The sequence below is a fragment of the Clarias gariepinus genome, chromosome 22, assembly GCF_024256425.1.
Source record: "Clarias gariepinus isolate MV-2021 ecotype Netherlands chromosome 22, CGAR_prim_01v2, whole genome shotgun sequence".
Lineage (NCBI taxonomy): Eukaryota > Metazoa > Chordata > Actinopteri > Siluriformes > Clariidae > Clarias > Clarias gariepinus.
This window is the reverse complement of record NC_071121.1, coordinates 4472942-4497048: the sequence shown is the minus strand read 5'-3', so window position 1 is coordinate 4497048 and position 24107 is coordinate 4472942. Positions and strand designations below refer to the sequence as shown.

The following is a 24107-nucleotide window of genomic DNA, read 5'->3' as shown; positions in this document are numbered from 1 at the left end:
TGACGCCACCATGTGGTATTTGTTTTTCGCACCATCTTGTTGAACTCCAAAAAAAATCCCCCAAATGCTCAAACCGGGCCATTCGGTATCAACATTCATGCCACAATTAAAGTCACGATGTTAACACTTTTTTTTGGTATTCGATGTGAACACCCTGTATGTACTGTACAGTACCTGCATGTATTTTTGCCGTTGCACTGCATGCACATGTACAGGTGAGTGTAATAATAATAATGGTTTAATTTTATAGCCACTCCAAAGCAATGATTAAATAGTTTTAATTCAGTGTGTACTTCTCTGTACAGTGTAAGGTCTTTCTGTACAATAGAAGCTCATTAGGAGCTAACATGATGATTTGATTGCTCGTCCTTTCCTGACTGTCTGTTAATTAAGAAAAAAACGTTTGGAGTGTATTGATTGGAAAGAAGGACAGAATCGTTCTAACAACGTGTGGCTATTCGAAATGTCCTGCTGGTGCACCCTTCTCAAGGATGTCTTCTCACAGACTTTAGTCACACCATTTCGGTTTCTCTATTAGTAAGAATCAATAATTTTACTTCATCTGCCATTCAGATTTGTCAGATGCCTCCTAGTGACAACCCTCCAGCCCTCACTCAGCATCAGCACCACTGTCGGTCGACCTTGTCTCAGAGATGTATGGCATAATTAAATACAAAAACACACTGCATCTCGTCGTCTTGGATATCGTCATCGTTAAAGTGGACAGGCGTGGGTGGAGGCGGCGGAGAGAAATCCTTCACAGCTGGAAATAAAGTCTCTTGTTAAAGTCTTCACCGTTAAAGTTTAACACTTTAACACACCGTCAGCCGTCAACTTCTGGGAAGAAAACATTAACACATGGCGCGACGGAAAGAGAACTAAATGTGGCATTTCTTTAATGCGTACAGAGAAGATTGTTTTAAAGCTAGACCTTTCAGATAAACAGCAACGAATGGTTCTTGTACTTAATTAGTAATAAAGCTGAAGGGAAGCCTCGCTAGATTGCCCACTTAAATTAACACACATATACACACACACACACAAACAGCGATATCAGCGGTCTCAGTCTAATCAGCGCAGATATTCAGATGTCTGGCTAATTTGCAGTCTTTTTGTGCACTTATCATCAAACATAATGCAATCTGTAAGGTTTTCCAAACAACCCCTGGTATAAATATAGACTGTGACTATGAAGTTCTAATGCCAGTGATGATTATGGGTTCTTTGTGGTGCCAAATTACTGAAGCACTTCACAAGGGAAGCCAATTCATCAAGCTTGTTTGTTGCTGTCATCACAGGGAGGCCCAGATGCCGTCCTGGCATTGTGTCACTCAAAACACCGGGCTTGGAAGAGAGATGGGGAAGTGGCGAAACAACTCGAAACCTCTAGCTTGGTCTTTAAAACTGATGACAAAAATGAAACAAACACTTAAGTTTATGGACAAAATGCATTGACTAAATGTAGCTGTGCAACTTTATTACTGAACTGATGTACAACCTGTACAATCTATTGTACCTTGGTGCACCTGTTAGGTTTATCCAGCATCCTTGGATATTTATATGACCTAAGTCCAATATTTAGAATATGCACAAGTACAGTACTGTGCAAAAGTCTTGAGCGGCACTCTGGTTTCGTGGTTAGCACTGTTTGCTTGCACCTCCATGGTCCGGGTTCGATTCCCACCTCGGGGTCTGTGTGCACGGAATTTGCACGTTTTAACCGTGCTTGGTGGGTTTTCTCTGAGTTTCCTCCCACAGTCCAAAAACATGCCAATTAGGTTAATTGGTGTTCCCAAATTGCTTGTAGTGTGTGAAATTGACTCACCGGTCTAAATCTCCTGAGATACTGTAGGCTCCAGGCCCCGCACAACTCTGTATACAGAATAAAGCGGTACACATGATGAAAGAGATAAAATGAGAACACGTTTTACTGCAATACGCTACAAGGTACCCAAATCCACAATTAAAATATTGTAGTTTATGTAACAACCTGAGCAGCAACCTTATTTCCCCTCTCGTCTGTTACAACCACTCAGCATTCAGCATCAGTATATTAATCACCAGCCTGATCATTTGTCATCATCTGCACCTGTTTCTCTTCGGTTCATGCCTTAAGTTAAGTTAATTTGTTTAATGCTTGAATGATTTATAGGTCACTGTGTGGCTTAACAAACAAAAAACATTCCTCTAAAAACCTCTGCTCAGGTACAGGGACTGAATTGAAAATGAGAGACAAAAAAAAGTCCTTTAGGATCCCTGGGGAATGATTTCTCTAGATTACATTACTTTAATACAAGAACTTCTGGCTCTTTGGAAGCAAAATATGAAAAAATGATGGCTCAAGACTTTTACACAGAACTTTATATATTAAGAGATGGCAATTTTGTATCCTGACGATGCTACAGCCATCTGTGGCTGGAAGTCAAGTGAGGCGTTTGGCCATGCTCCCAAGGTCTCTCTGCCATCAATCATAGAAGCACTAGGTAATCACTGGTGTTTGTGAGCTCATGTTTGTCGAAAAGGCCGATAGTGCTCCTCTAAAGGGGTAGGTATGACAACTCACCTTGTGAAGGGCGCTTCCAGAGCAGGCAGTGGGTGCAATCCACTTATCAGTATGATGACATGGAAGGCCTGATCAGATGTTGCAAAGGAATACAGTGAGCCTAAAACGTTCTGAAAGAAACATTAATCTTTACCAAAGTGACAGAAAGGCAGAAGTGGGGAGGCAGAAAGGGTCTGCTCATGATCTAAAACATACTGTTAAGCATGCTGAAGGTGAAGGTAGTGTCATGTCTTGGGTTTGGGTGTGGGTTTGGGAACAAGCTCACAAATCTTTATTGATGATGAAACATCAGAATGAATTCAGGGGGTCTATAGGAACATGGGTGCCAATTTCCATCTAATGGAGAAATGCATCCAGTCTAATTGGCAGGAACCATATCATCCAGCAAGACAATGATCCAAAACACATTGCCGAGACAATAAAGGACTTCATCATGGGAAAAAAGTGGAAGGTGTTAGACTGGCCAAGTCAATCAGCAGACCTCAATTTAATTAAGCCACATTTTTACCCCATGAAGAGAAAGTAATGGGAGAATGATGGTGATGGTGATGAAACTGCAGAACAAGACTCAAACAGTTTGTTGATGTCATTGGGTCGACAGCTTGATGCAATTATTGCAAGAAAGATATATGCGAGGAACTATAAAGTGTTATTTTAATTAATTTACTTTAAGCCTGTCTGTTCAAATACTTTAATTATCTACAAATAAAGTTTGGTGCCACCAAAGGTGCCAGTTTCTAAGATGTAAACATGTCTAGATGTAAATGTCAGGGAATAAAATCTGATCTAATGTATCATATTTATCTTTTGATCTCAAACCCAAACGTCTTTGGTGTACAGCGGAAAACAAAAGGATTGACCTTGCTTTGCACTGTTTCCCAGCGTGGGTGTCTTAGGATGAAGCAGTTTACACTTTCAAGTGTTTTGGCAAAATTACAAGCTGCACTACATTCTTTTGAGATTAAATTTGGATTTATTGCAGCTACGACCTACAGTAAGTAATAACAGGAACTTGGGACCGTGTCTCTCTGACAATGTTAAACATCTTCAATAGTTACAAAACATTAAAATGCACAACATGTAGTTTATTAATTAATGAATAATCTTAATTATTGGTCAGTTTTTGTGGTATACCCAGAACCATACACTGTACACTAATGGACGTACTCCAAACAGTAATTTTGGAGACACCAGTCTTTTTATTTACAGGAGCGTATACTTCGCAAAGTCTCTCCATTGCTGAGTCCTATTTAAGCACCTGATTGATTGGGTGCAGGTGTTTTAGAATTCAGGTGACTTTGAACGTGATCTTTGTTTCCGCCATGTTTGTATGTGTTTATGGTTTTGTTAGTTCCGCTGCTTTGGCTGGCCTGACAAGGTTGAGGTAGCTATGGATTGGGCTTGTTCATCCAGCGCGTATCATGGGTGCTTAATCGGATTAGGATCTGGGTCATTTGGAGGCGGGGTCAGTGGCCTCTGGCTCTTTCCCTGCTGGGCCTAGTGCACGGCTGGCTGTGGTGTACTGGGTGTTCTGGTGTTTTTCTACTGTGGCCAGATTCTATCGTTTTTTTAGTGATTTGTTCTGTGCTTAGGCGGCACGGTTACTTTGATTTCCTCCCACATTCCAAAGACATGTAGGTTAGGTTAATTGACGTACCCAAGTTGCCCGTAGTGTGTGAATGTGAGTGTTTGTATGCATGTGTGCCCTGCAATAGATTGGCACCCTGTCCATGGTGTACCCTGCCTTGTGCCCTAAGGTTTCTGAAATAGGCTCCAGGGCCCCTACGACCCTGAATACAGGATAAGGCGGTATAGAAGATGAGTAAGTAAGTGAGTGTTCTGAGTTTCTGTGGAATCAGATCAAACGGATGGCCTTTGGTCCAGGGGCAGGGGTAGCTCGCTGGTTAAGACATTGAAGTATGGTTTGGACGGTCCCAGGTTTAAACCCCACCACCACTAAGTTGCCCCAGTTGGGTCCTTGAGCAAGCCCATAACCCTCAAATGTGTAATGAGATAAAAAGTCATTCAAACATAATTAATATATACTTTTGAACACAATATAAATGTTACATCGTGCCCACTTAGATCTGGTCTAACTGTCAAAGTAAGTTTTATCAGTTATTGTCAACTCCGAAAAACTTTCAGGCACAAAGCTGTTTGAACAAAGCTGTGTTTTTAATCACCGCATTGCTATTTCTGGCAATTTAAAGGTGAACAACTCAACCATGTACTCCTTGGAATATGTGGAGGTGTGTTCGAGATGGGAACATCCATAACACTTAAATGTCACATTAATAACAGTAGATTTTCTTCAGTAAGGCAGAGATTAAAATTTTACTTTTCTGCCGAGGTTTTTTTTCTTTAAATTCACAATAATTCGTAGTGTGTGGTGATAGTTTTTGCTTTACATAAAAATTAAATGCTTTCAGAATCACGTGTCATGTGATTCTACAAAGATTATACCATATAAAATAGCTTTGTCGTGTGTGTTTAGATTTTTTAAAAACTATGGGACCTATTCCAAAACTTTTCCGTGGTTCGAGTGAAAGAACTCAAGTGTCCTGTACAGAGCCCTGATTGAAGTCAACCTCTGAACATGTTTGAGATGAACAGGTGAACCGTTTGCACCCTAGACCTTCTCGTTGGACATCAGTGCAAAATATAGCGACAGTCCGAAATCCAGTGGAAAACCTCCCCAGAAGAATAGAGGTCACTATAATGTAGTGGTGTCCAGTCTTCTCCAGAAAGTGCCTGTGTGTGTGTGTAGGTTTTCATTCCAACCAAGCAGAAGTCTGATTCCACCTGTTTAATTAGTGGTTTTTGGATTTCATTAGACTATCAGGTGTGGCTTCTGCATGGTTGGAATAAAAACCTGCACACACACTTTCTGGAGAAGATTAGATAGTACTGCTATAGTAGGAAGGAAGAACTAAATCTGAAATGGAATGTCCAACAAGTACATAAACTATATGGACAAAAGTATTTGGTCAAACCTGAAATGTCATTGTATCCAAATACATGTACTTCAATATGGAGTCCCTTTTGCAGCTATAACAGCTTCCACTCCTCTTGGAAGGCTGTCCACAAGATTTCGTTGTGTTTCTATAGGAATTCATTTTGTAGAGCGTTCATGAGGTCAGGCGCTGATGTTGGACGAGAAGGTCTGGCTCGCAATCTCCTTTCCAGTTCATCACAACGGTGCTCAATGGCGTTGAGGTCAAGGCTCTGTGTTAGGGCCAGTTAAGTTCTTCCACACCAATCTCATCAAGCCATGTCTTTATAGTTCTTGCTTTGTACACTAAGGTACTTCACTAAACTGCAAACACAAAGTTGTCCAAGATTGGCCGTGAATTTTGTACAGTATGTGGATGTGATTGTGTCTATTGAAAGAAATACATAATCAGTCCTGTTTTTACCAAATGTTCCTAATAAATGTGTATTTCCGTTTAGAGGAAAATGAATGTCTTCTACTGTTCTTACTGCTCCAACCTACCACGAGTTATTCACCTGAAGCAACACCGAACAAATAACTCGAGGAAACCTCCTGGTACAATTTCAAGGATTAGAGATCTATGCATTTGGATGAAACATCACAGGCCCAGTCTCAGCGGACGTCTCCAACAGCCTCCTGTAGCTCAAATGAGCACTCATCCGGGAGCAGATGAAATACATTTCCGTTACCTCAGAAGAGCGAATGTGTATGCCGCTCCATCCCTCTTCTCTCTCACTCTTCCTTTTTATTTTTTGTAGTCCACCTTACAAAAGCTGTCTCCTTTTTTTAGACATCATGGTGGATGGGGTGCACTCAAGAAAGAACCTGATACTGAACCTTAAACCTCACTCGCCCTTTATGAACCCAAATTATGACGCTTGTACAAATAGATCTTAAAATAAAAGCTAAAAAAATGTCATTTAAGCCTTGACTTTGAAGTAAAAGGGCCCGGTTTTAAGGCTCTTCCGCTGCCGTTATCAACAAAGCCGTTTGAAAAGCATCTCGGCTGCAAGGACTCGGTAATTACAGTTTACAGATTTTTGAGTGCATCATTTGTTTTGCCCGTTTATTTCCTTTTTCTTTTTTTTTTTCTTTCTCAGTAATCTTTTTCAAACATCTACTTCCCACACAGAGAAAAACATTGAGCAAGAAAAAAAAGCTGAATTGTGACTTACCACTGTGCAACTGAAATGTTTTTAGAAAATGGAGACCCCAGGGAAAACAAGTCACGGCGGGATTCATTGACGCCGCACGTGTTGTACAAGTCATGATGCACACAAGCTATTCACACTTTCCATGGTCACGGAAACCATGTTGCTAGAGTGACATTAAAACGAGGGCATTTTCGAGGATGTTTTTTCTTGGATCAGTTTGTTAAAAGCAGCATTTTCATGTCTTGTTTTTCTGCTCCCATAGAAACCTGCTGGATGTGGACACGTTCTCTAAGTCTGATCCAGGTAAGAGGACTGTGATGATTCTACCAGCTTGTTCATGCAGGAAAATGAACCATTTTATCAGCTCATCTTCATTCATCAAAAATATACAATGCCACAACGGACCAAAAGTTTATATCCATGGATGAAATGTATTTAAAAGTATAAATTCACAGCCTCTAAAACTTTGTGGCACTTGTACTGTACATATGCTGAATACAAGAATGATGAATGTCTCAAGGCCCTTAAAGCTCAAAGCAGTTTACCCCTCATGGGTTTTGCAGTTTTTTAATAAACATATACATGGTTCAGGATTGTGCAGTATAGAGTGATGTATCCTTTTCTTCAGCACAAAATAGGCAATATGATTGTAACGGGTTTGATGCATGGGCGGCATCACAAACACAGCGAGGGCTTATGAAAAGGGGTCATTTTATTAGGAAGAATGGGGAAGGAAAACGAGGTTAAAATGAGGAAGAAGAAGTAAAAAGGGACGTAGGGATGCACATGCAGACCAGCGGCACAGGCTGGTGAGCTGTGGTGGCGGGCAAAATAGGGCGGAGTGGGCCCGCCGGGCACTGCCTCAAGACCTGCACGTGCATCCCTGCCTCGAAACTGTGTTTGTCGTGCCACCCGTGCGTCAAAGATGAACAGAATTTTAATTTATAAACATGCCTAAGCAAACAATAATACACATGATCATGTGTTTTTATTGATGTTTTCACTTGTTTCTATGACTAAATAATAATAATAATAATAATTCAAATTTAAATTTTATTTGTCACATACAGTCATACACAGTACGATATGCAGTGAAATGCTTGTACGACCGCCAGTGACCTTAAAAAGAAAATAAAAACTATATATAAGGAATAAGTATTAATAAAAAGAAATGAAGTACAAAAGAAAATAAATGAACTAGTAAAATGAACAAACTGTACAAATAAGGGCATAATAAAAATATTACAAAATATAGAAATATAGAAATATGGGGGGGGGGAATATATATGTAAAATTTTTTAAATGTTTTAAAGTGGCAAAGTGTCATGTGCAATGGCAGATATATATAAACATGTATTGTATAAAGTGACTTATGAAAAGTGACATGTGCAGTGGTTTCAGGTATATAAGTATGTATTGCATGAATGTGTCCATAATTGTCCAGTCAATGTCAATGTTTAAAAGATATTACTCCTGTGTGGTGTGATTGAGAGACCTTCTCGCCTGCGGGAAGAAGCTCCTCCTCAGTCTCTCTGTGTTGGCCTTCAGGGAGCGGAATCGCTTCCCAGACCGCAACAGAGAGAACAGTCCATTGTTGGGATGGCTGAGGTCCTTCACAATCTTCCTGGCCTTGGTCCAGCACCGCTTGCTGTAGATCAAGTGCAGGTCAGGGAGCTCGGTGCGGATGATGCGCTCAGCTGATCGCACCACCCTCTGTAGAGCTCGTCTGTCCTGCATGGTGCTGTTTCCAAACCAGGTCGTGATGTTTCCCGTCAGGATGCTCTCTATGGTACAGGAGTAGAAATTCCTGAGCACCTTAGAGGGCAGTCTAAAGTCTCTCAAGCGTCTGAGGTGGTAGAGACGCTGCCGGGCCTTTTTCACCACAGTGTTGATGTGACAGGACCATGACAGGTCCTGCGTGATGTGAACACAGAGGTATCGGAAGCTGTCCACTCTCTCCACTGGGCTCCTGTTGATGATGGGGGTCTGGTAGTTCCTCTCCTGCTTTGTACTAAAGTCCACTATCAGCTCCTTTGTCTTGCTGACGTTCAGGAGGAGAATGTTCCTCTGGCACTAGTTCTCCAGATTTACAATCTCCTCTAGGTAGGCCGACTCATCATTGTTGGTGATCAGGCCCACCACGACAGTGTCTTCAGCAAACTTGATGATGGCGGTGGAGTTGGTAGTGGCCACGCAGTCGTGGGTGTACAAAGAGTACAGCAGGCTGCTCAGAACACAACCATGGGGGACTCCAGTGCTGAGAGTGAGTGAGGCTGAGACATGTTCGCCCATCCTTACTTTCTGTTGTCTGCCAGTCAGAAAATTGGAGATCCACTGACAGTGGTCATTAAGAGAAGCAGGATGAGGTTTCTTCGGAACAGGAACAATGATGGACTCTTTGAAGCATGTGGGGATCACCGACTGAAATAAAGAGATGTTGAATATCTCTGTAAACACAGGTGCTAATATGATCATTTTTAAAGTTCTACATTTTGTGATGTCATTCCCATATTCCAATAGTGGTAAAATTGACGCTTTTATAAAAGTAATGATAACTTTTGTTCCAATCATCCCCACTAACAAACACAGCCATATACTGTAAGCACATATTTCTTTAATTGTTATTGACCTGTGCTGTGTTGCTGGTCTGTATCTGTATCACTTGTGTTTTAATAAATGTATCAGAACTGATTTTCCTTCATGAAGAGTTGATTTCCTCCTTTAATGTAATGAGTCAACTGAGTCGAGTAGTGTTACTGTAGATCCGGTTCCATTCGGTTTTAAAGCCACATTGGCACTGAAAAAAAGAGAAAAGATAAAATTCCATGTAAAAAAAAAAAACACCTTTGGATTCAGTCTTCTGGACCACCCTTTATACTGAAGAATTTTTCAAACTCAGAGTTATTACTGTATGCATGTGCAGGAACACAAGGCCAAACACCGCAGAGCAGTCAAGTGAATCCCATTATTATTTTCATTGAGACACAAAACCTTGAGGTTCTTTAGTACATTTTAATAATTATTATGTATAATAGTTATCAGACTATACACTCACCAGCCAGTTCATTAGGTCCACCTGTTCACCTGGCAGCAACTCAATGTATTAAGGCATGTGGACATAGTTGAGAGATCATCTCTTGGAGATCAAACCAAGCATCAAAACGGGGGAAGATTCAAGTGATTTTGAATGTGGCATGGTTGGCCAAACCAGACTAGAAAGGGTAAAAAACTGCTGATCAAATGGGATTTTGATTCACAATCATCTCAAGAGTTCACAGAGAATGGAGTGAAAAAGAGAAAATATCCAGTTCTCCAGGTGAAAATGTCTTGTTGATGCCAGAGGTCAGAGGAGAATGACCAGCCTGGTCTGAGCTGATAGAAAATCAACAGAAATGCAGAAACCATCTTGTTACAAATGAGAGCATCTCTGAACACACAACATGTCGAACCTTTAAGCAGATGTGCTACAGAAGCAAAAGACCACACCGGGTGCCACTCATCTCAACTAAGAACAGGAAACTGGGGGCACAATTTACATAGGCTTACAAAGATTGGACAATAGAAGATTGGAAAAACAATGCCTGGTCTGGTGAGTCTCAACTCCTGCTGTGACATTCGGATGGGAGGGAAGGAATTTGGTGTAAACAACATGAAAGAAACGGTTCAGGCTAGTGGTGAGGTAATAGTGAGAGAACTATTAGCCACTTAGTACCAATTGAGCATGGTTTAAAAGCCACAGCGTACCCGAGTATTGTCGCTGATCATGTCCATCCCTCAATGACTATATGGCCACACTATATGGCCAAAGAGTACATGGACACCTGGCTATTTGCATTCTCTTACATTACTTAACGGGAACTCCAGGACGACATGGGTTGCAAGGGTGGGTGTGAAAAAGCTTGCCTGTCCTGCATAGAGCTCTAACTTCCACTGAACACCTTTATCGAAGCAGCAGGGGTGTGATGATTAGGTGTGCATGTGTTTACATCCCTATAGTGAACTTAAGAAGCTTTCTGGACTACAAAATATTACTAAGGCTTTTTGTTTATCAGTGGTTCTTAAGATGGAAAATAAGCACAGGACCCCTAAGTGCACTGTTTATCACCACAGTACAGTCATGATTAGATTCAATCTCATATCTGCTCCCTGGGCTGTAAATAAACGTTTTGTTGTGATTCAAACCAAATATTTTTATTCATGCAAGTTACAGTAGCAATGACAAATATTAAGCAAATTACACCATGATCAGTGTTCATGTTGCCTGGATTAAAGACATAAAAGGCGTAAAATTATTCTAAAACATTCAAAAGGCATAAAGAACATGAGTCTGGATATTCTGTTTTATGATGTGGTTATTTGTTGGTGAGATCTAGAAAGAATTCTTGAAACATTTCTTTACAATCAAATTTTCTGTAGATATGGAGTGTTTAAAACCTTGTGTTTAACTGACCTGACGTCCAAAATTTAAGTAAAATCAGGACGGATAGTCCTGATCTATCTACTTTGTGCCAGAAATGTGGTCGGAACACTTGATCAAGTTAAATTCAGGTCAATGTTTATTACTGAAATTAAAAGCATCCCAGACATAAAAACAGGGTGATGGGAACTCAACAACTGTGTGTCCATGAGAAAATCACTAGTTAGTGATCAAAATCATGTTCTTAATGCTTTTTAAATGTATTAGAATTATTATTATGGCTGGTCTTTAATCCAGGTAACATGAACACTAACTGAGTATGGTGGAATTTGCTCAATATTTGTCAAGGCTACTAAATATAATAAAAATTTTGGTTTGAATCAAAACAAATAGTTTATTCCTATCATGCGAAGATCGCTGGTTCGATTCCCGGGTGATGCTGTAACCTCTCGCAGCTGGAGGTCTAGAAAGAGCTGATTGGCCGAGCTCTCTCAGAGGGAAGCGATGAGAGGTACTTAATCACGGCTCTACAGCCAATTAGGGGCGTCTGTGAGCTCACGCAAGCGGAAGGAGCGAATATCACTGTCCTCCAAGTGTGTTACGTCACCCCTAACGGTGCGTGAGCGAGCAGTTTGAAAAGATGTGGTCTTCTGGCGTCACGGTCAGAGGAAACATGTGATAGTCTTCGGCCGTCCCGACTGAGTGGTAGTAGTAGCCTTAATGTGGGACCGCCCCCTAGTGATGCGGAGGAATTAGACATGACTAAATTATGGAGAAAATCTGGAAAAAATCCCCCAAAATAATTAGAAGAAAATAATCATTTATTCATAGCTCAGGGAGCAGATATGATTTGGGCTTCAGTTTGCTAGGGAGCATAAAGATTAGTCTTTGAAGCAATGGAAAAGTTCATGTGGTCTGATGAGTCCAGATTGGCCCTATTCCAGGGTGAAGGGCATGTCAGGGTAGTAAGGGAAGTCCATGAAGCGATGCACATATCATGCATGGGTGTCCACTGTACAAACGTCTGGAGGCAGGGTTCTGATCTGGGGTTGCTTCAGGTGCTCAGGTCTAGACTCAGCAACGTTATGAGACAAAAAATGAAGTCAGCTGACCACCTGAATGTACTGAATGACCAGAGTATCACATCTTTGGAGCTTTTCTTCCCTAAAGTTCCAGGGTTCTGGGAGCATAAGGAACCATTTTCATATATAAATTGACTAAACCATCACATGATGTCATGAAACCTAAAAGCGATCAAACAAAATCTTAAAGTGTGTGACTTTTTTTTAGGGGCCAGACAAGTGTATATTATATTATCACATTTTCTAGTAATTTAAAAGTCTACCAAGGCCATGAATCAATGACTCCCATAAACAGGAGAAAATTTAAAAGTGATCCTGGCTGAGTGTCTCAAAGTAGCCTCTTTATTTTACCTATTGATAATACACTCTAATCTTCAATGCAATTAAATGCCTGACTGATCTCATTTTATGTTGTAGTCATTTGTCTTGATTTGATCTATTTAAAGTACATTACAGGATTTACCCGAAGGTCACAAATGATCTGGAATCAAGGGGACTCTGATGAAGTCGTTAACGTAACAGAGGTGTGACGATTTCTCAGTATTTAGGACACGTCCGCGGCAGGATATATCAATTAAAAGTGGACACGATTCCTGACAAATTAGTGCAAGCATCTGAAATCACATGCTTATCCTTATAATATGATAATTGGTATTCTGTTATTTAGAAGTGTTATACATTGATTTTTTTTCTTTCTTTGCCTCTGTGCATTACTCCCTGTGTTTTTGTCAATCCCATTGACTGATGCGTTGCGTGAGAGCTAACACTTTTTCGTCCAATTTTAATCGATCTGTTTAAATAACACTGAGCTACAGAAGATTGTAGACAATCATATTGAACGGGTTGGAGATCATGTTGTTTTGAAATGTATTAAATGCACATCTTTCATGCATTAGGAAAATTCAGAATACAGTTATAGCACTTTGTGTTTCCTTTTTATCCACCACTTAAGATAACACTTTACCCATGCAAAGCCACAAACTCATAAACAGCACGACATGTGATCCTGTGATTTCAATGAACTTCTATGGAGTTTATACTTACCTCACCTTCAATGGAGGTATACTTATACCGTACAGTATATTGTAAAGAAGAACTCGGCAACAAGCAGGGGAATGAAGCAGCTAATGTCGACCTGATGTGGACGTTGGTTAAAATAAAAACTACTGGTTTTAAAAAAAATAAAACAAAAAAAACAACAACTCAGAAACAAAATCAATGTAGAAAGACGACATAGCCTCGGAATCCCTCAGAGCAAAATACAGCGGTATTCAGCAAAATTTTGTAGTGGAACACATTTTCCCATAGGAAATAATGTAAATGCAGATAATCCGTTCCAGCCACCCAAAAATATTCCCAATAGTCCCAATTTCCAACACTATAAACATATTTTTTCATATAAAAACATTTAAAACATGTATATAAAGTAAAATATAAAATAAATGTACATTAAACATCACTAAACCTTAATTAATGATTTCTCCTGGAACCGGCTGCTTTAAAAACCAAACTGAAAGCGGCTCCCATTTCTTCTTGTTACCATCCTTGCTAAAATTCTTGGGACCCATGGAGCAGCATCTTCACTAAATGTTGCACAAAATGAAAAAACAAAAACAGTAATATGGAAACATTCCTTTTTGGGTTCGCTGCACCAATACTTCATTCTTTCTAACTTAGACCTGTTGTTCTCATTAGTAGGCACTTTATAGCGTCATCTAATAGTAGCAAAAGTCCAATACACTCATTGGTAAAAACACAACAGGGTGTCAAAATAGTTTTTTTGTTCAAAGATCCTGCTTAGTTTTTTTTTCTTATCTGGTTATATTAACCAGTAATTATCCTACAGTAATTAGCCTAATTAAAAATACATGTTAAATTAAAGCTAGGGTCTTAAGCTTGTGGCGGGGGTGGGGGTAGGGGGGTGTCATATGCAGAGGTACCACTGTACTAAATAATTAAAAAAACAATACCTGATCTGATGCACTGAACCAAAAATAATATATATTTTTTTAAATTATAATTAGTATTATTAGTATTATTTGATTTTAAAAATATTGTAGTCATAATCTTTAAAAGATGGATCAGTCTTAACTTTATCTTCTGATAATAATGATATATACAGTAAAATTTCATATTTATCCTCATGATCTGACACAGATCTTTTTCACCCAGCTTGGGATCTTGGGGCCGAGGTGGCAACAGTGGTGTCAAAGCAGTGGTGGAGTTTAAACTGCTGAACCCCTGATCAGAAAACCCAGAGTCTCAACCGCCTGAGGCAATGCTGCCAATTCTTTTATAATAATATTATAAATATTATATTGGGAAACATGGAGTGTGGTGGCCCTCGGGTGCCATATATATATATATATATATATATATATATATATATATATAGAGAGAGAGAGAGAGAGAGAGAGAACATTTAAGTGTTAAGCTTCCTGATTTCTCTTGATATTTCACTAATGGGAAGAAATGCTTGGATATGAGAATTAAAACATTTAAAGATTTATTAAAACTGCTAAACCTATAATTGTGTCTGCCTTACAACATTAGCTAATATAAAATGTGACTTTAAGGGGTAATATGGCGAATATACCTTGTGCATTCTATTGTAAAATAAAGACAGTAGCTTTCACATGTGCAGATTGTGTGTCTTGTTCACTGCAAAGCTTTTTATTTATTATAGGTTCAGTTGTTATTCATATAACAAGATGCACATTATATAATTTTCATCATCATTATTAAAAATGTGATATGCATGCATGTTAAAAAAATAAACCTGTGTTTATTCTCAGTATTAAATATTATGAAGCAACCAAGGCGATATACATATTCATACCTAATATCATATTGGTTATTTTTAGTGAACCAGATGAGCATAGAGGAATAAAACAGCCATGACTCTGTATGCCCTTTAATGAGCTTTTAATAAAGGTTCAGCTCTTTTTATTATGAAAGTTTTTTGTGAAATGAAAACCTGCGCACATTTAACTACTGGCATCTTAAGGAGGTGATTAAACCAGGTAGCGGGAGATTGTTGTCTAACCGATGGACTGGAGAAATTGATTGCATGCATCCTGTAACCTGGTGTCCCACCGTCAGGCCAAACAGAGCTTCCAGTTTTCCTTTCTGTCAGTCACGTTTCATTAAGCAATCTATCTCCAGACACTAGAGCCACTTGGCATGGCACTTTCTCCAAGCTTCATCTTCATCACAATCATATGCATTTCATTCGCTCCATCTGTTTCTCATCCATTTCTCGTTTCTCTCATGTCCGCCACAATTCCCAACTCCGTTTCATCCTCTTTTTTTTTTCCACTTGTCATTTCGTCCACTTTTTTGGCCAGAGTATCTGGAATGCTGTTTGCATTTTTATGAACTTGACTGCAAAAATAAACATGCTCTTCAGCTTATATGAGTTTAATCCTTAATACAAACTTCTCACCATGGATTCATGGTTCACGTGCATGTCTGAGTAAATATCTGTTTTTTCTCTCTTTCATTATTTGCAGTTGTTGTCTTATACGTGCAAGGAATTGGGACGAAAGAATGGAGAGAGGTGAGTCTACGCAGATATGATGTTACTGGCTGAATAGTCCAGCTGGATCAGATGGTGAGAGGTTTGGGGTGTAGAGATCGTTATCTTTTAATGAATCAAATAGAGAAAGATAAAGCTGCTTTGTGACTATGACCATTGTTAAAAGCACTATACAAATAAAATTGATACAGAAAGATACAGTCTTGAAAATGAAGGGAAAATAATTTTTGATTGTTTTATCACAATGTTTTATCACAACAGTTTTTTTTCCAGTGCAGGTTTTGGTGAATTACTTTTGTGCTTACTGTAGCCTCAGATTCCTGTTTTTTTGTTGCGCCTCCAGCTCTTGTTGCACATCCACCGATTACTCTGAGGTGTCCTATGTGTTTCAAAATGCTTTTCTGTTCACCACGGTTGCAAAGAGTGCCTATAGCTCACTGGATGTTTATTGTTTTTCCCATCATTCTGTGTAAACTCTAAATTAGTGCTGTTAAATCGATTAAAAATTTTAATCTACTTAATCACAGTCATAGTCTGTAATTAATCATAATTAATTAAAATTTTTAAATACTTAGATTTACTTGTATTATAAATGTGCAATGTTGGAATAGAGAAATGCATGACAAACTGGTTATAGGAACCAGATTATGCACTCTTATAACATCTCAAACATTAAATTAAAATCTCTCGAATGTATGCAGTGGCTGGATATTATAGGGTGTAGCCGCTCACCAACGGCGGGGTCCAAACCCAGATCCTAAGAAATTAATTTCAACAACTTAGAGCATTAGCCGCCTGATCCGCCGCTCCCACATTTTACATTTAATGTGTGCTTGTAAGAAAATTACTCCCCTTGAAGGCAGCTTGAACACACACCTTTTTTTTGGTTTTATCCAAACTATAAAAATAGTCTTGAAGCTTTTTATAATGAAACTTGCCATTCAGCATTACCTGGTGACGTTTCCTTGGTTATCTTAGCCGCGTTAAACATGCCATTATCACACACAGCGCTACGGTTAACTGCACTGAAAATATGAGAAGCCATTAGGGTCAAACCTGATCGGATCAATTTGCGGAAAAAAAGTAATGCGTTAGAATTAATCACATGCATTACCGCGTTAATATTAGCAGCCCTACTCTAAATCGAAACACTTGTGGGCAGCCAAATCCCATGAGATCAGCGGATTGTTTCTTACATACATAAACCAGCTTGTCTTTGAACAATAAGTGAAGCTCTGCTGCCACATGACTGGCTGATTGCATAACTGCATAAATGACTAGGTGTATGTAGGTGTTCCTATTAAAGTAGCAGGTTAAATATCCCAATGTGGTTTTCAGATGTTGTTCAGAATTAGTTTTTGCCTCACAGGACGCTGTGCTGCCTGCCAGGGTGTGAATAGTTTAAAGTGCACCCCCTGTAGGATTCTAGAGAAATGGCAACATTTTACCACCTCAAATGCAAACATAGTTTTGGAGTCTTTTGAGTTTTGTAAATCGATACTTTCTCATATTTCTAGCATCATTGTATCCGATTCAACACATGCTGTTTTGCCACCTGGTACATTTCCTGCCCTGCTGTTCGATAAATAAATCAAATTTACTTGCTAGTGCTCTTTAGCGATGTACAGAATGGTGATTTTAATATTCTTCTGAGGTTTTTGTCTCTGAAAGTTCACTCTAGAGTTAATCAGATGGTGTTTATTAGCTCTTTGTATTATACAGTAGATCTGGTAGGGAAAACAGAGTAAAGTGTTTACCGATGGAGAGCAAACTCCATAATGCATTCATAAAGCAGCGTGACACTGACAGTTTTCTATTCTCGCCGGTACTGCTAGCACAACATTCATTTCTTTATATTGTTCATTTCTTTGTGGCTCCATGCGTCCTTCATGTGGAAATTGACATAACTTTCAAAATATTCATGACTTGTTCTGTTTTAAATAAATGTCCCAGAACAATAAGCCGCATGAACCGTTTCACAGGTGCTGCGTTCAGGAAGTAAAGAACGGCGCAAATGCACAGTCACGTAGCGTTTACAGAGGATCCCTGTTCATCACCGCACACACAGCTTGTCTGAGCTGCTGTCTGTGGTTTTGGAATAAAAGAGAATATCATGAGCCATCACAATTTATTCTGCGACACATTTTTTTCCTTGGGAGATTTTGCGGCAAACCTCTGCCTGCCAAAACTCCACAGTACTGGATATCAGTCAGTTGCAGAACGTTAGCGGAAGCTCAAGCTCACTTTACGCAGCAGGACGACAGATACGTATGGTTCGGAGGAAATGCGGAATAACTTACAAGCATTTAATAAGGAGACAAAGTGTTGTTTAAGATGACATAACGCTATCTGATGTGTTTTGCTGCTGCTACCGTGACTGGTTTGAAATGTGGTTTTGGAAGGCAGCTGCTACTGTACTGTACTGTAGGACACCACTGAATCGGCCAACTTTCACCAGTGCCCTAAAAGCTGGGTAAATTAGCTGTATTTTTTTAAAAAGTAGTAAAACTACATATTTATGCAATTAAAAACCTTATTGATTGATTTGGATCTTATTTTATTTATTTGGATTTATCTACACTGCAGAATGCAAAATGTAGAATTTTTAAAACCGTAGTATTAAAATAACTAATAAATCTATGTTAGTGTATAACATATATTGGTTATTCAAAATAGTTTTTCAGTAAAAGGTATAAAATAAATTCTTCAGAATTGAGGTACTGCTAATGCTAGGTGTTTTCACAAACAATCTTGAAAAAAATAATTTGTGGTGCTTACGAAGCAAAGCTTAACTTGTATTATCTTGCAGGGTTATTATATATATATATATTTTTTTTTTTTTTCAATTCTTTCATACTTACTAACTTTTATAAACTATTCCCGTACCGTTTGTCGTAGACCCATAAAAGAGGGGTCAAATCGTGCGGCTTATTCGGGAATGGGGTGCTATGACTTTTCTAAGAAAAAAAATCCCATAGACTGTGATGGATTCTAGCGCAGAGAATTTATTAGAAATAAAAAAATTACCACATTAAAAAAGGCTTGCAAGCTGTGTCAGAACATACCCCGCAAGAGGGTATAAGTTGTACTCCTGGAGAATATTATTGTATATATATATAATATGTATTATATTTCAATTAAATTCAATTTTATTTGTATAGCGCTTTTAACAATTGCCATTCTCCCAAAGCAGCTTTACACAATCAAAAGAATTATTTACGTTTGTATGGAATTTGAATTTGTATGAATCAAAATGGTCAGTTTGTCCCTGGTGAGCAAGCCAAGGGCAACAGTGGCAACTTGGTATTGCTTCCAATCACTAGTCCAGTGCCTTAACCACTGAGCTTCCCCTGACCCATGCACTTGTTCTGATACTTTAGGGTTTTTCCAATTCATTCACAGGGACTTGTACTGATGACTTAATTATGCAAAAATGTCCTACCATCAGTCAAGAGCACAGTGACTTAGTGTTTAGTCCTGTCGCGACAGTGGCAAGGAAAAACTCCCTGAGATGGTAATAGGAAGAAACCTTGAGAGGAACCAGACTCAATAGGGAATCCATCCTCATCTGGGTGAAACAGAGAGCAGGAATTGATCTGCATTCATACTGTGTGTTAGTTGACAGGCAGTTCATCTATAACAGTTGATGTTAATTGATGGTAATATGGAGTCCAGTTATTCTAGTTATTGAAAACTCAGGTAGACTTGTATGAAGTTCCAGTCCTGAACTATCGAACTGTCAAGTCCTCAGAGAAACAGCTGTCAACACCTGTCCAGGTCAGAACCGTCTTCTAGGTAGAGAGAACCATCCCCAGACACGAGACGCATTCCAAAGAGACACCCGGGTTTTTTTTTCTATATTTCTATAAAATATTGCATATTACAGTATATACTGTATAGGGTGAGGGTACTTCCTATTAAAACAGGAAGTACTATGAAACTGAACCTACCTGTGGATCCCATTGTCATAGACATGGGGGTGGACATGCTAATATAGTTATACCAGCATGCTAATTATCTTAACATCATGCTAGCAACATGCTAATCATGCTAGCATCATGTTAGCAACATGCTAATCATATTAGCATCACGTTACCAACATGCTAATCATGTTAGCATCATTCAAGCAACATGCTAATCACATTAGAGTCTAGCTAGCAACATGCTAATAACACTAGCATCATGTTAGTGACGATGACGTTAATGATGGTTGCTAGCAACGTATTTTGCATAATGCTAGCAACATGCTAATCACATAGACATGCTCATTTTACTCGGGCAACCACTCAGTCTCTCAGGATCATTGTGAAGGTGTCAAGCCACGCCCAGCAACCACTTTAGTACACCTTGGCAACTGATCACGTAGACTTCATTATAAAAGGCCCAGCAGCTCGAGTTTTGCCTGACTTACATTTTCTTCAAAAAATTTACCTGTCTGTACCATATTGAATTTTTTATTTCCTATAAGGAGCCTTCTTGCTAAAAAGAATTTGTGCTTTATGAAAAAGGTTGACTATTTAGATTTTTTTATTTTGTATGATTCTTCTTTTTGCACATATTTTGTTAAAGAACCATGAAATTTTGGAAAACACAATTACATTTACGCCACGTGGCAGGCACTCTAATCCAGAGCGACTTACATTTACAGTATTTCATTATACATACTGTACGAGCAGTTGAGGGTTAAGGGCCTTGCTCAGAGGTCCAACAGTTTGGTGGTGATCGAGTGTGAACCCGGGACCTTCCAATCATTAGTCCAACACCTTCCCCACTGAGCTACAGTACATCTATCTCAGTCTCCTGAGACCAATTAAATAAAACCTGTTTTTTTAGAATTTTTTATAGCTTGATGGTTAGTCTCTAACGGACAGAAATTTAAAGGCAATGTCGCCGATCGATAAGTGAGAGCATCTATATTTTACATGATCAAATTACTTTGTCTTAAGGGATTTCTCCATGGGGTGTTTCACAAAATTGCTTTTGATTCCAATTGAGGTACTTAGAATTCAGATTTGTGATTTGCCACCATTTAAAAATTTATTATATAAAAATGTTTTCTTACTGTAAGTGTTTGACCTGCATATTTTGTCTAATCATCATAAGTAAAATTTTTCTTTGGGATCAATAATCTGGTTACCTGCCTACAAACCTACTGTACCTACCTACCTACCTACCCATCTATCTATCTGTCTGTCTGTCTGTCTGTCTGGCTGTCTGGCTGTCTGGCTGGCTATCTAAAATGTGGCACTTAGCGTCAAATACAAGCGTTTTATTATTTCCCCCAGTTGGTGGAGTCCTCTGAAGCAGAATATGGCTGATGGGGCAGAGTTGATTTGAAGAGATGGAGTATAGGTTTAAATCTCCTTACGTGACTTGAGGATTTGTACTCTGCTTTACCTCAAAGAAAAGGGCTTAACTCAGACTCTTGCACTTTTCAAAAAAGGGAACTTGGCGAACTCTGCTTGCTTGACTAACTTGCAGGCCTTGTGGGTTTTGCCTTGCAATCACTGGTGAAGAAATATAATTATAGTTACGTCGTTAAAAATAATTTAGTGGTGAATTGGTGGCTTGGACATTATTAAATGGTTTGGTAAAAGCCAGTGATTGGTGCAAAGGATTATGGTTTAAAAAAAGAGCCATTCTTTCATTATTCTTCCCGTCATTATAGCGGCTGTCTGCTGGAGCATTCGTGATTTCAGGATTCGCCTCGGTCTGCTGCTTAATTCTCTTTCTTGCTGACGCCCTCCTTTCGACCCAGATTGCCGTCTCGTCTGAGTTTGTTAAATAAAACATAATTTCACTTTCAATGAATGCAGGGTTGCACCTGAGTACGCTTGCACATCCTTCCCAATTTCACAGTTTCTCTTTTAAAATCGGACGCTTGTCCTAAAAAGGCAGAATGGAGAAGGGGAAAAAAGAGAGAAGGAAAGAAAAGAAAAGGAAAGCAAGACTGTCTACAGGGATTGGAAGCCACAGCCAGCGTATCTGTCAGTGCACTCGACAGAGATTTTCCAGGAGGAATCATAAAGTATTCATACTTTGCACCTTTGTTCACAACAGCACAACATCCATTGCAGGGAGTTGCAGGATTTTGGCAGACGGATTACACGCCAAGACCAAATCTGTGCACGTATCCCTGAGCAGCAAGCCTGAACTGTATTGAACTTTAAATTCTATGCAGTCTTAAAGGCCAAAATGTCGTTTCTGTTCTACTTACGTTATTTATTATCAGCCCCAGTGCTTTAAAATCGACTTGTGTCCAAGATTAGAAGGCCATAGATGTCAGTGATCCCTAGACCTCTTTCGGAAAGCTGGTAACAGATAGGGTGGATAGCGAAGTAATAGGTGGGATTACGTGTGTTAAGTGTGGAAACGAGGATGTGGGCGGCGTGAAGAATCAATAGCTCGTTGCTGTGGGTTATCAGAGAAAAGCAGCGAGGATCTGCTGGACGTGTGATGGCAGCCAGCTGCCACACCATCACTGCGAGAGTCTATTCAGCTTCCTGTCTCACGCTGAGCACAATCTGCTGGTCGGGGATGCTGGCTCCAAGAAGAAAGGCCATTAACTCAGAACGTCATGTGGAAGTGGGTGATACGACAAAAATATCATCATCATCCTCAAAGTCATTTACGCAATTTGTGTACAAACACACACACTTTAAAAAAATGTATGCTGTTAATATACTGTAGGAGGCACAGTGTCACTGTTGCCCTCCACCTCCACGGTTCGGATTTCACGTCCTGGTTTTCTTCCCCAGTCCAGAGATTTATGTATTTTTAACGTTAGCTTAGGAAATCATTCTCCAGGCTTCCTTTTGGTCCTCATTTATAGTCCAATCTGTTTACTGTGCCTGAGCAATTTCAGATGAATGTTTTTAGTTTGCTACGCCACACAGTGATTTATAATTCAGTCAAGTGTGAAAAAATTATCCAACATGAGGCATGAACCAGTGAGAAACAGGTACAGATGATGACAGATGATTAGGCTGGGGGTTTGGAATACTGCTGATGCTGAATGCTGAGTGGGTGGAACAGACGAGCGGGAAAATGAGGTCGCTGCTGAGGTTGTTAAACAAGCTATTTTTTTATGCACTTTGCAGCATGTTACAGTAAGACATGTGTTCTAGTTTTGTTTTTAATATAACCAAACATTTTATTGCATTTAATATGAAGAAATGCGGGGTGGATCAAGACATTTGCATAGCATTGTGCATCATAATCTGATTAGTGTGTGTGTGAGTATGTGTGTGTTTGTGTGTGTATGTGCTTGTGTCCTGTAATGGGTTGGCATCCTATCCAGAGTATACAGAGTGTGTACCAGGCCTTTCCTAACACCTCATACAGGGTGAAGTGGTATAGAAATGGAGATGGATGGAGATGGATACAAACTACAGGGTCAAAATCAACTTAAACACCCCTTTAAACAGCCTTAGCTATTCAACATACTCAGAATAGACTATACAGTGTTTTTATGTTCATAGCTTACATTACTTATATTTGTATCCAAATGTATCCAAATATGTAGCATTTTGGTGTATGCTTATTTATTATATTATATGTCCTTTTGTTTCTTTTTTTAAGTTTGGCAGGACCGAAGTGATCGAAAACACTCTGAATCCTGACTTTGTAAGGAAGTTTGTCCTGGACTACTTTTTTGAGGAAAAGCAGAATCTCCGATTTGATGTGTGAGTTGTAGATATTTGCATTACATTTTATTATTTTCTTATAACGGGTAGGCAATAAATTCTCAACAATATAGTTTTCCTGTATATGAAATATTCACAGTAAAAACTGTAAATGTTTAATGGACAGTGTGAGAATTGAATACAGTCAAATTGATCTATGTTTTAAGATGATGATAATTCATTCTAGACATTTTAACTTTTGCATTTTAGATCTTAAATTTGTTTTATTCTATTTGTGAATAAATATATATTTTATAACAAACAGACGATATAATATTGATATCATGATCAATTGGATTGTAATTTTCTTTTTGTAGATATTGTAAAATACGGTATATATGAATTAGCTAAATGTGTATTCTATACAGTATGTAATATACAGTATAAAAATATATGTTTATAAATAAAATGATACATATTGTATAACTATAGGGCTGCACCCTATTATTATTATTATTATTATTATTATTGATGAACCTATCGATTATTGTTATTAATATGTTTTCCCATTTAGTCTAACCATTATTTTTTCACTGTTAATCTGTTAAACTGTAGCGATAATTTTCTGGTTGGATGATTAATCATTTTTCTAAACTTGCCATTAAATAATATGATTTTTTAACTTTCAGCCTTTAATTCAAGCATTTTATCATAAAAAATATTTATTTTACAAATA

General features: G+C 38.8%; 1 protein-coding gene across 1 annotated transcript in view; it reads left to right on the top strand.

Annotated features, from left to right (window-relative positions):
* Positions 1–24107, top strand: part of cpne9 (copine family member IX) — a 78305-nt gene that overhangs the window by 3038 nt on the left and 51160 nt on the right. The window contains exons 2-4 of the mRNA XM_053483150.1: positions 6972–7012; positions 15721–15767; positions 23328–23431. Coding sequence (XP_053339125.1) covers positions 6972–7012; positions 15721–15767; positions 23328–23431 — 192 coding nt within the window. The remainder of the gene's footprint in view (positions 1–6971; positions 7013–15720; positions 15768–23327; positions 23432–24107) is intronic.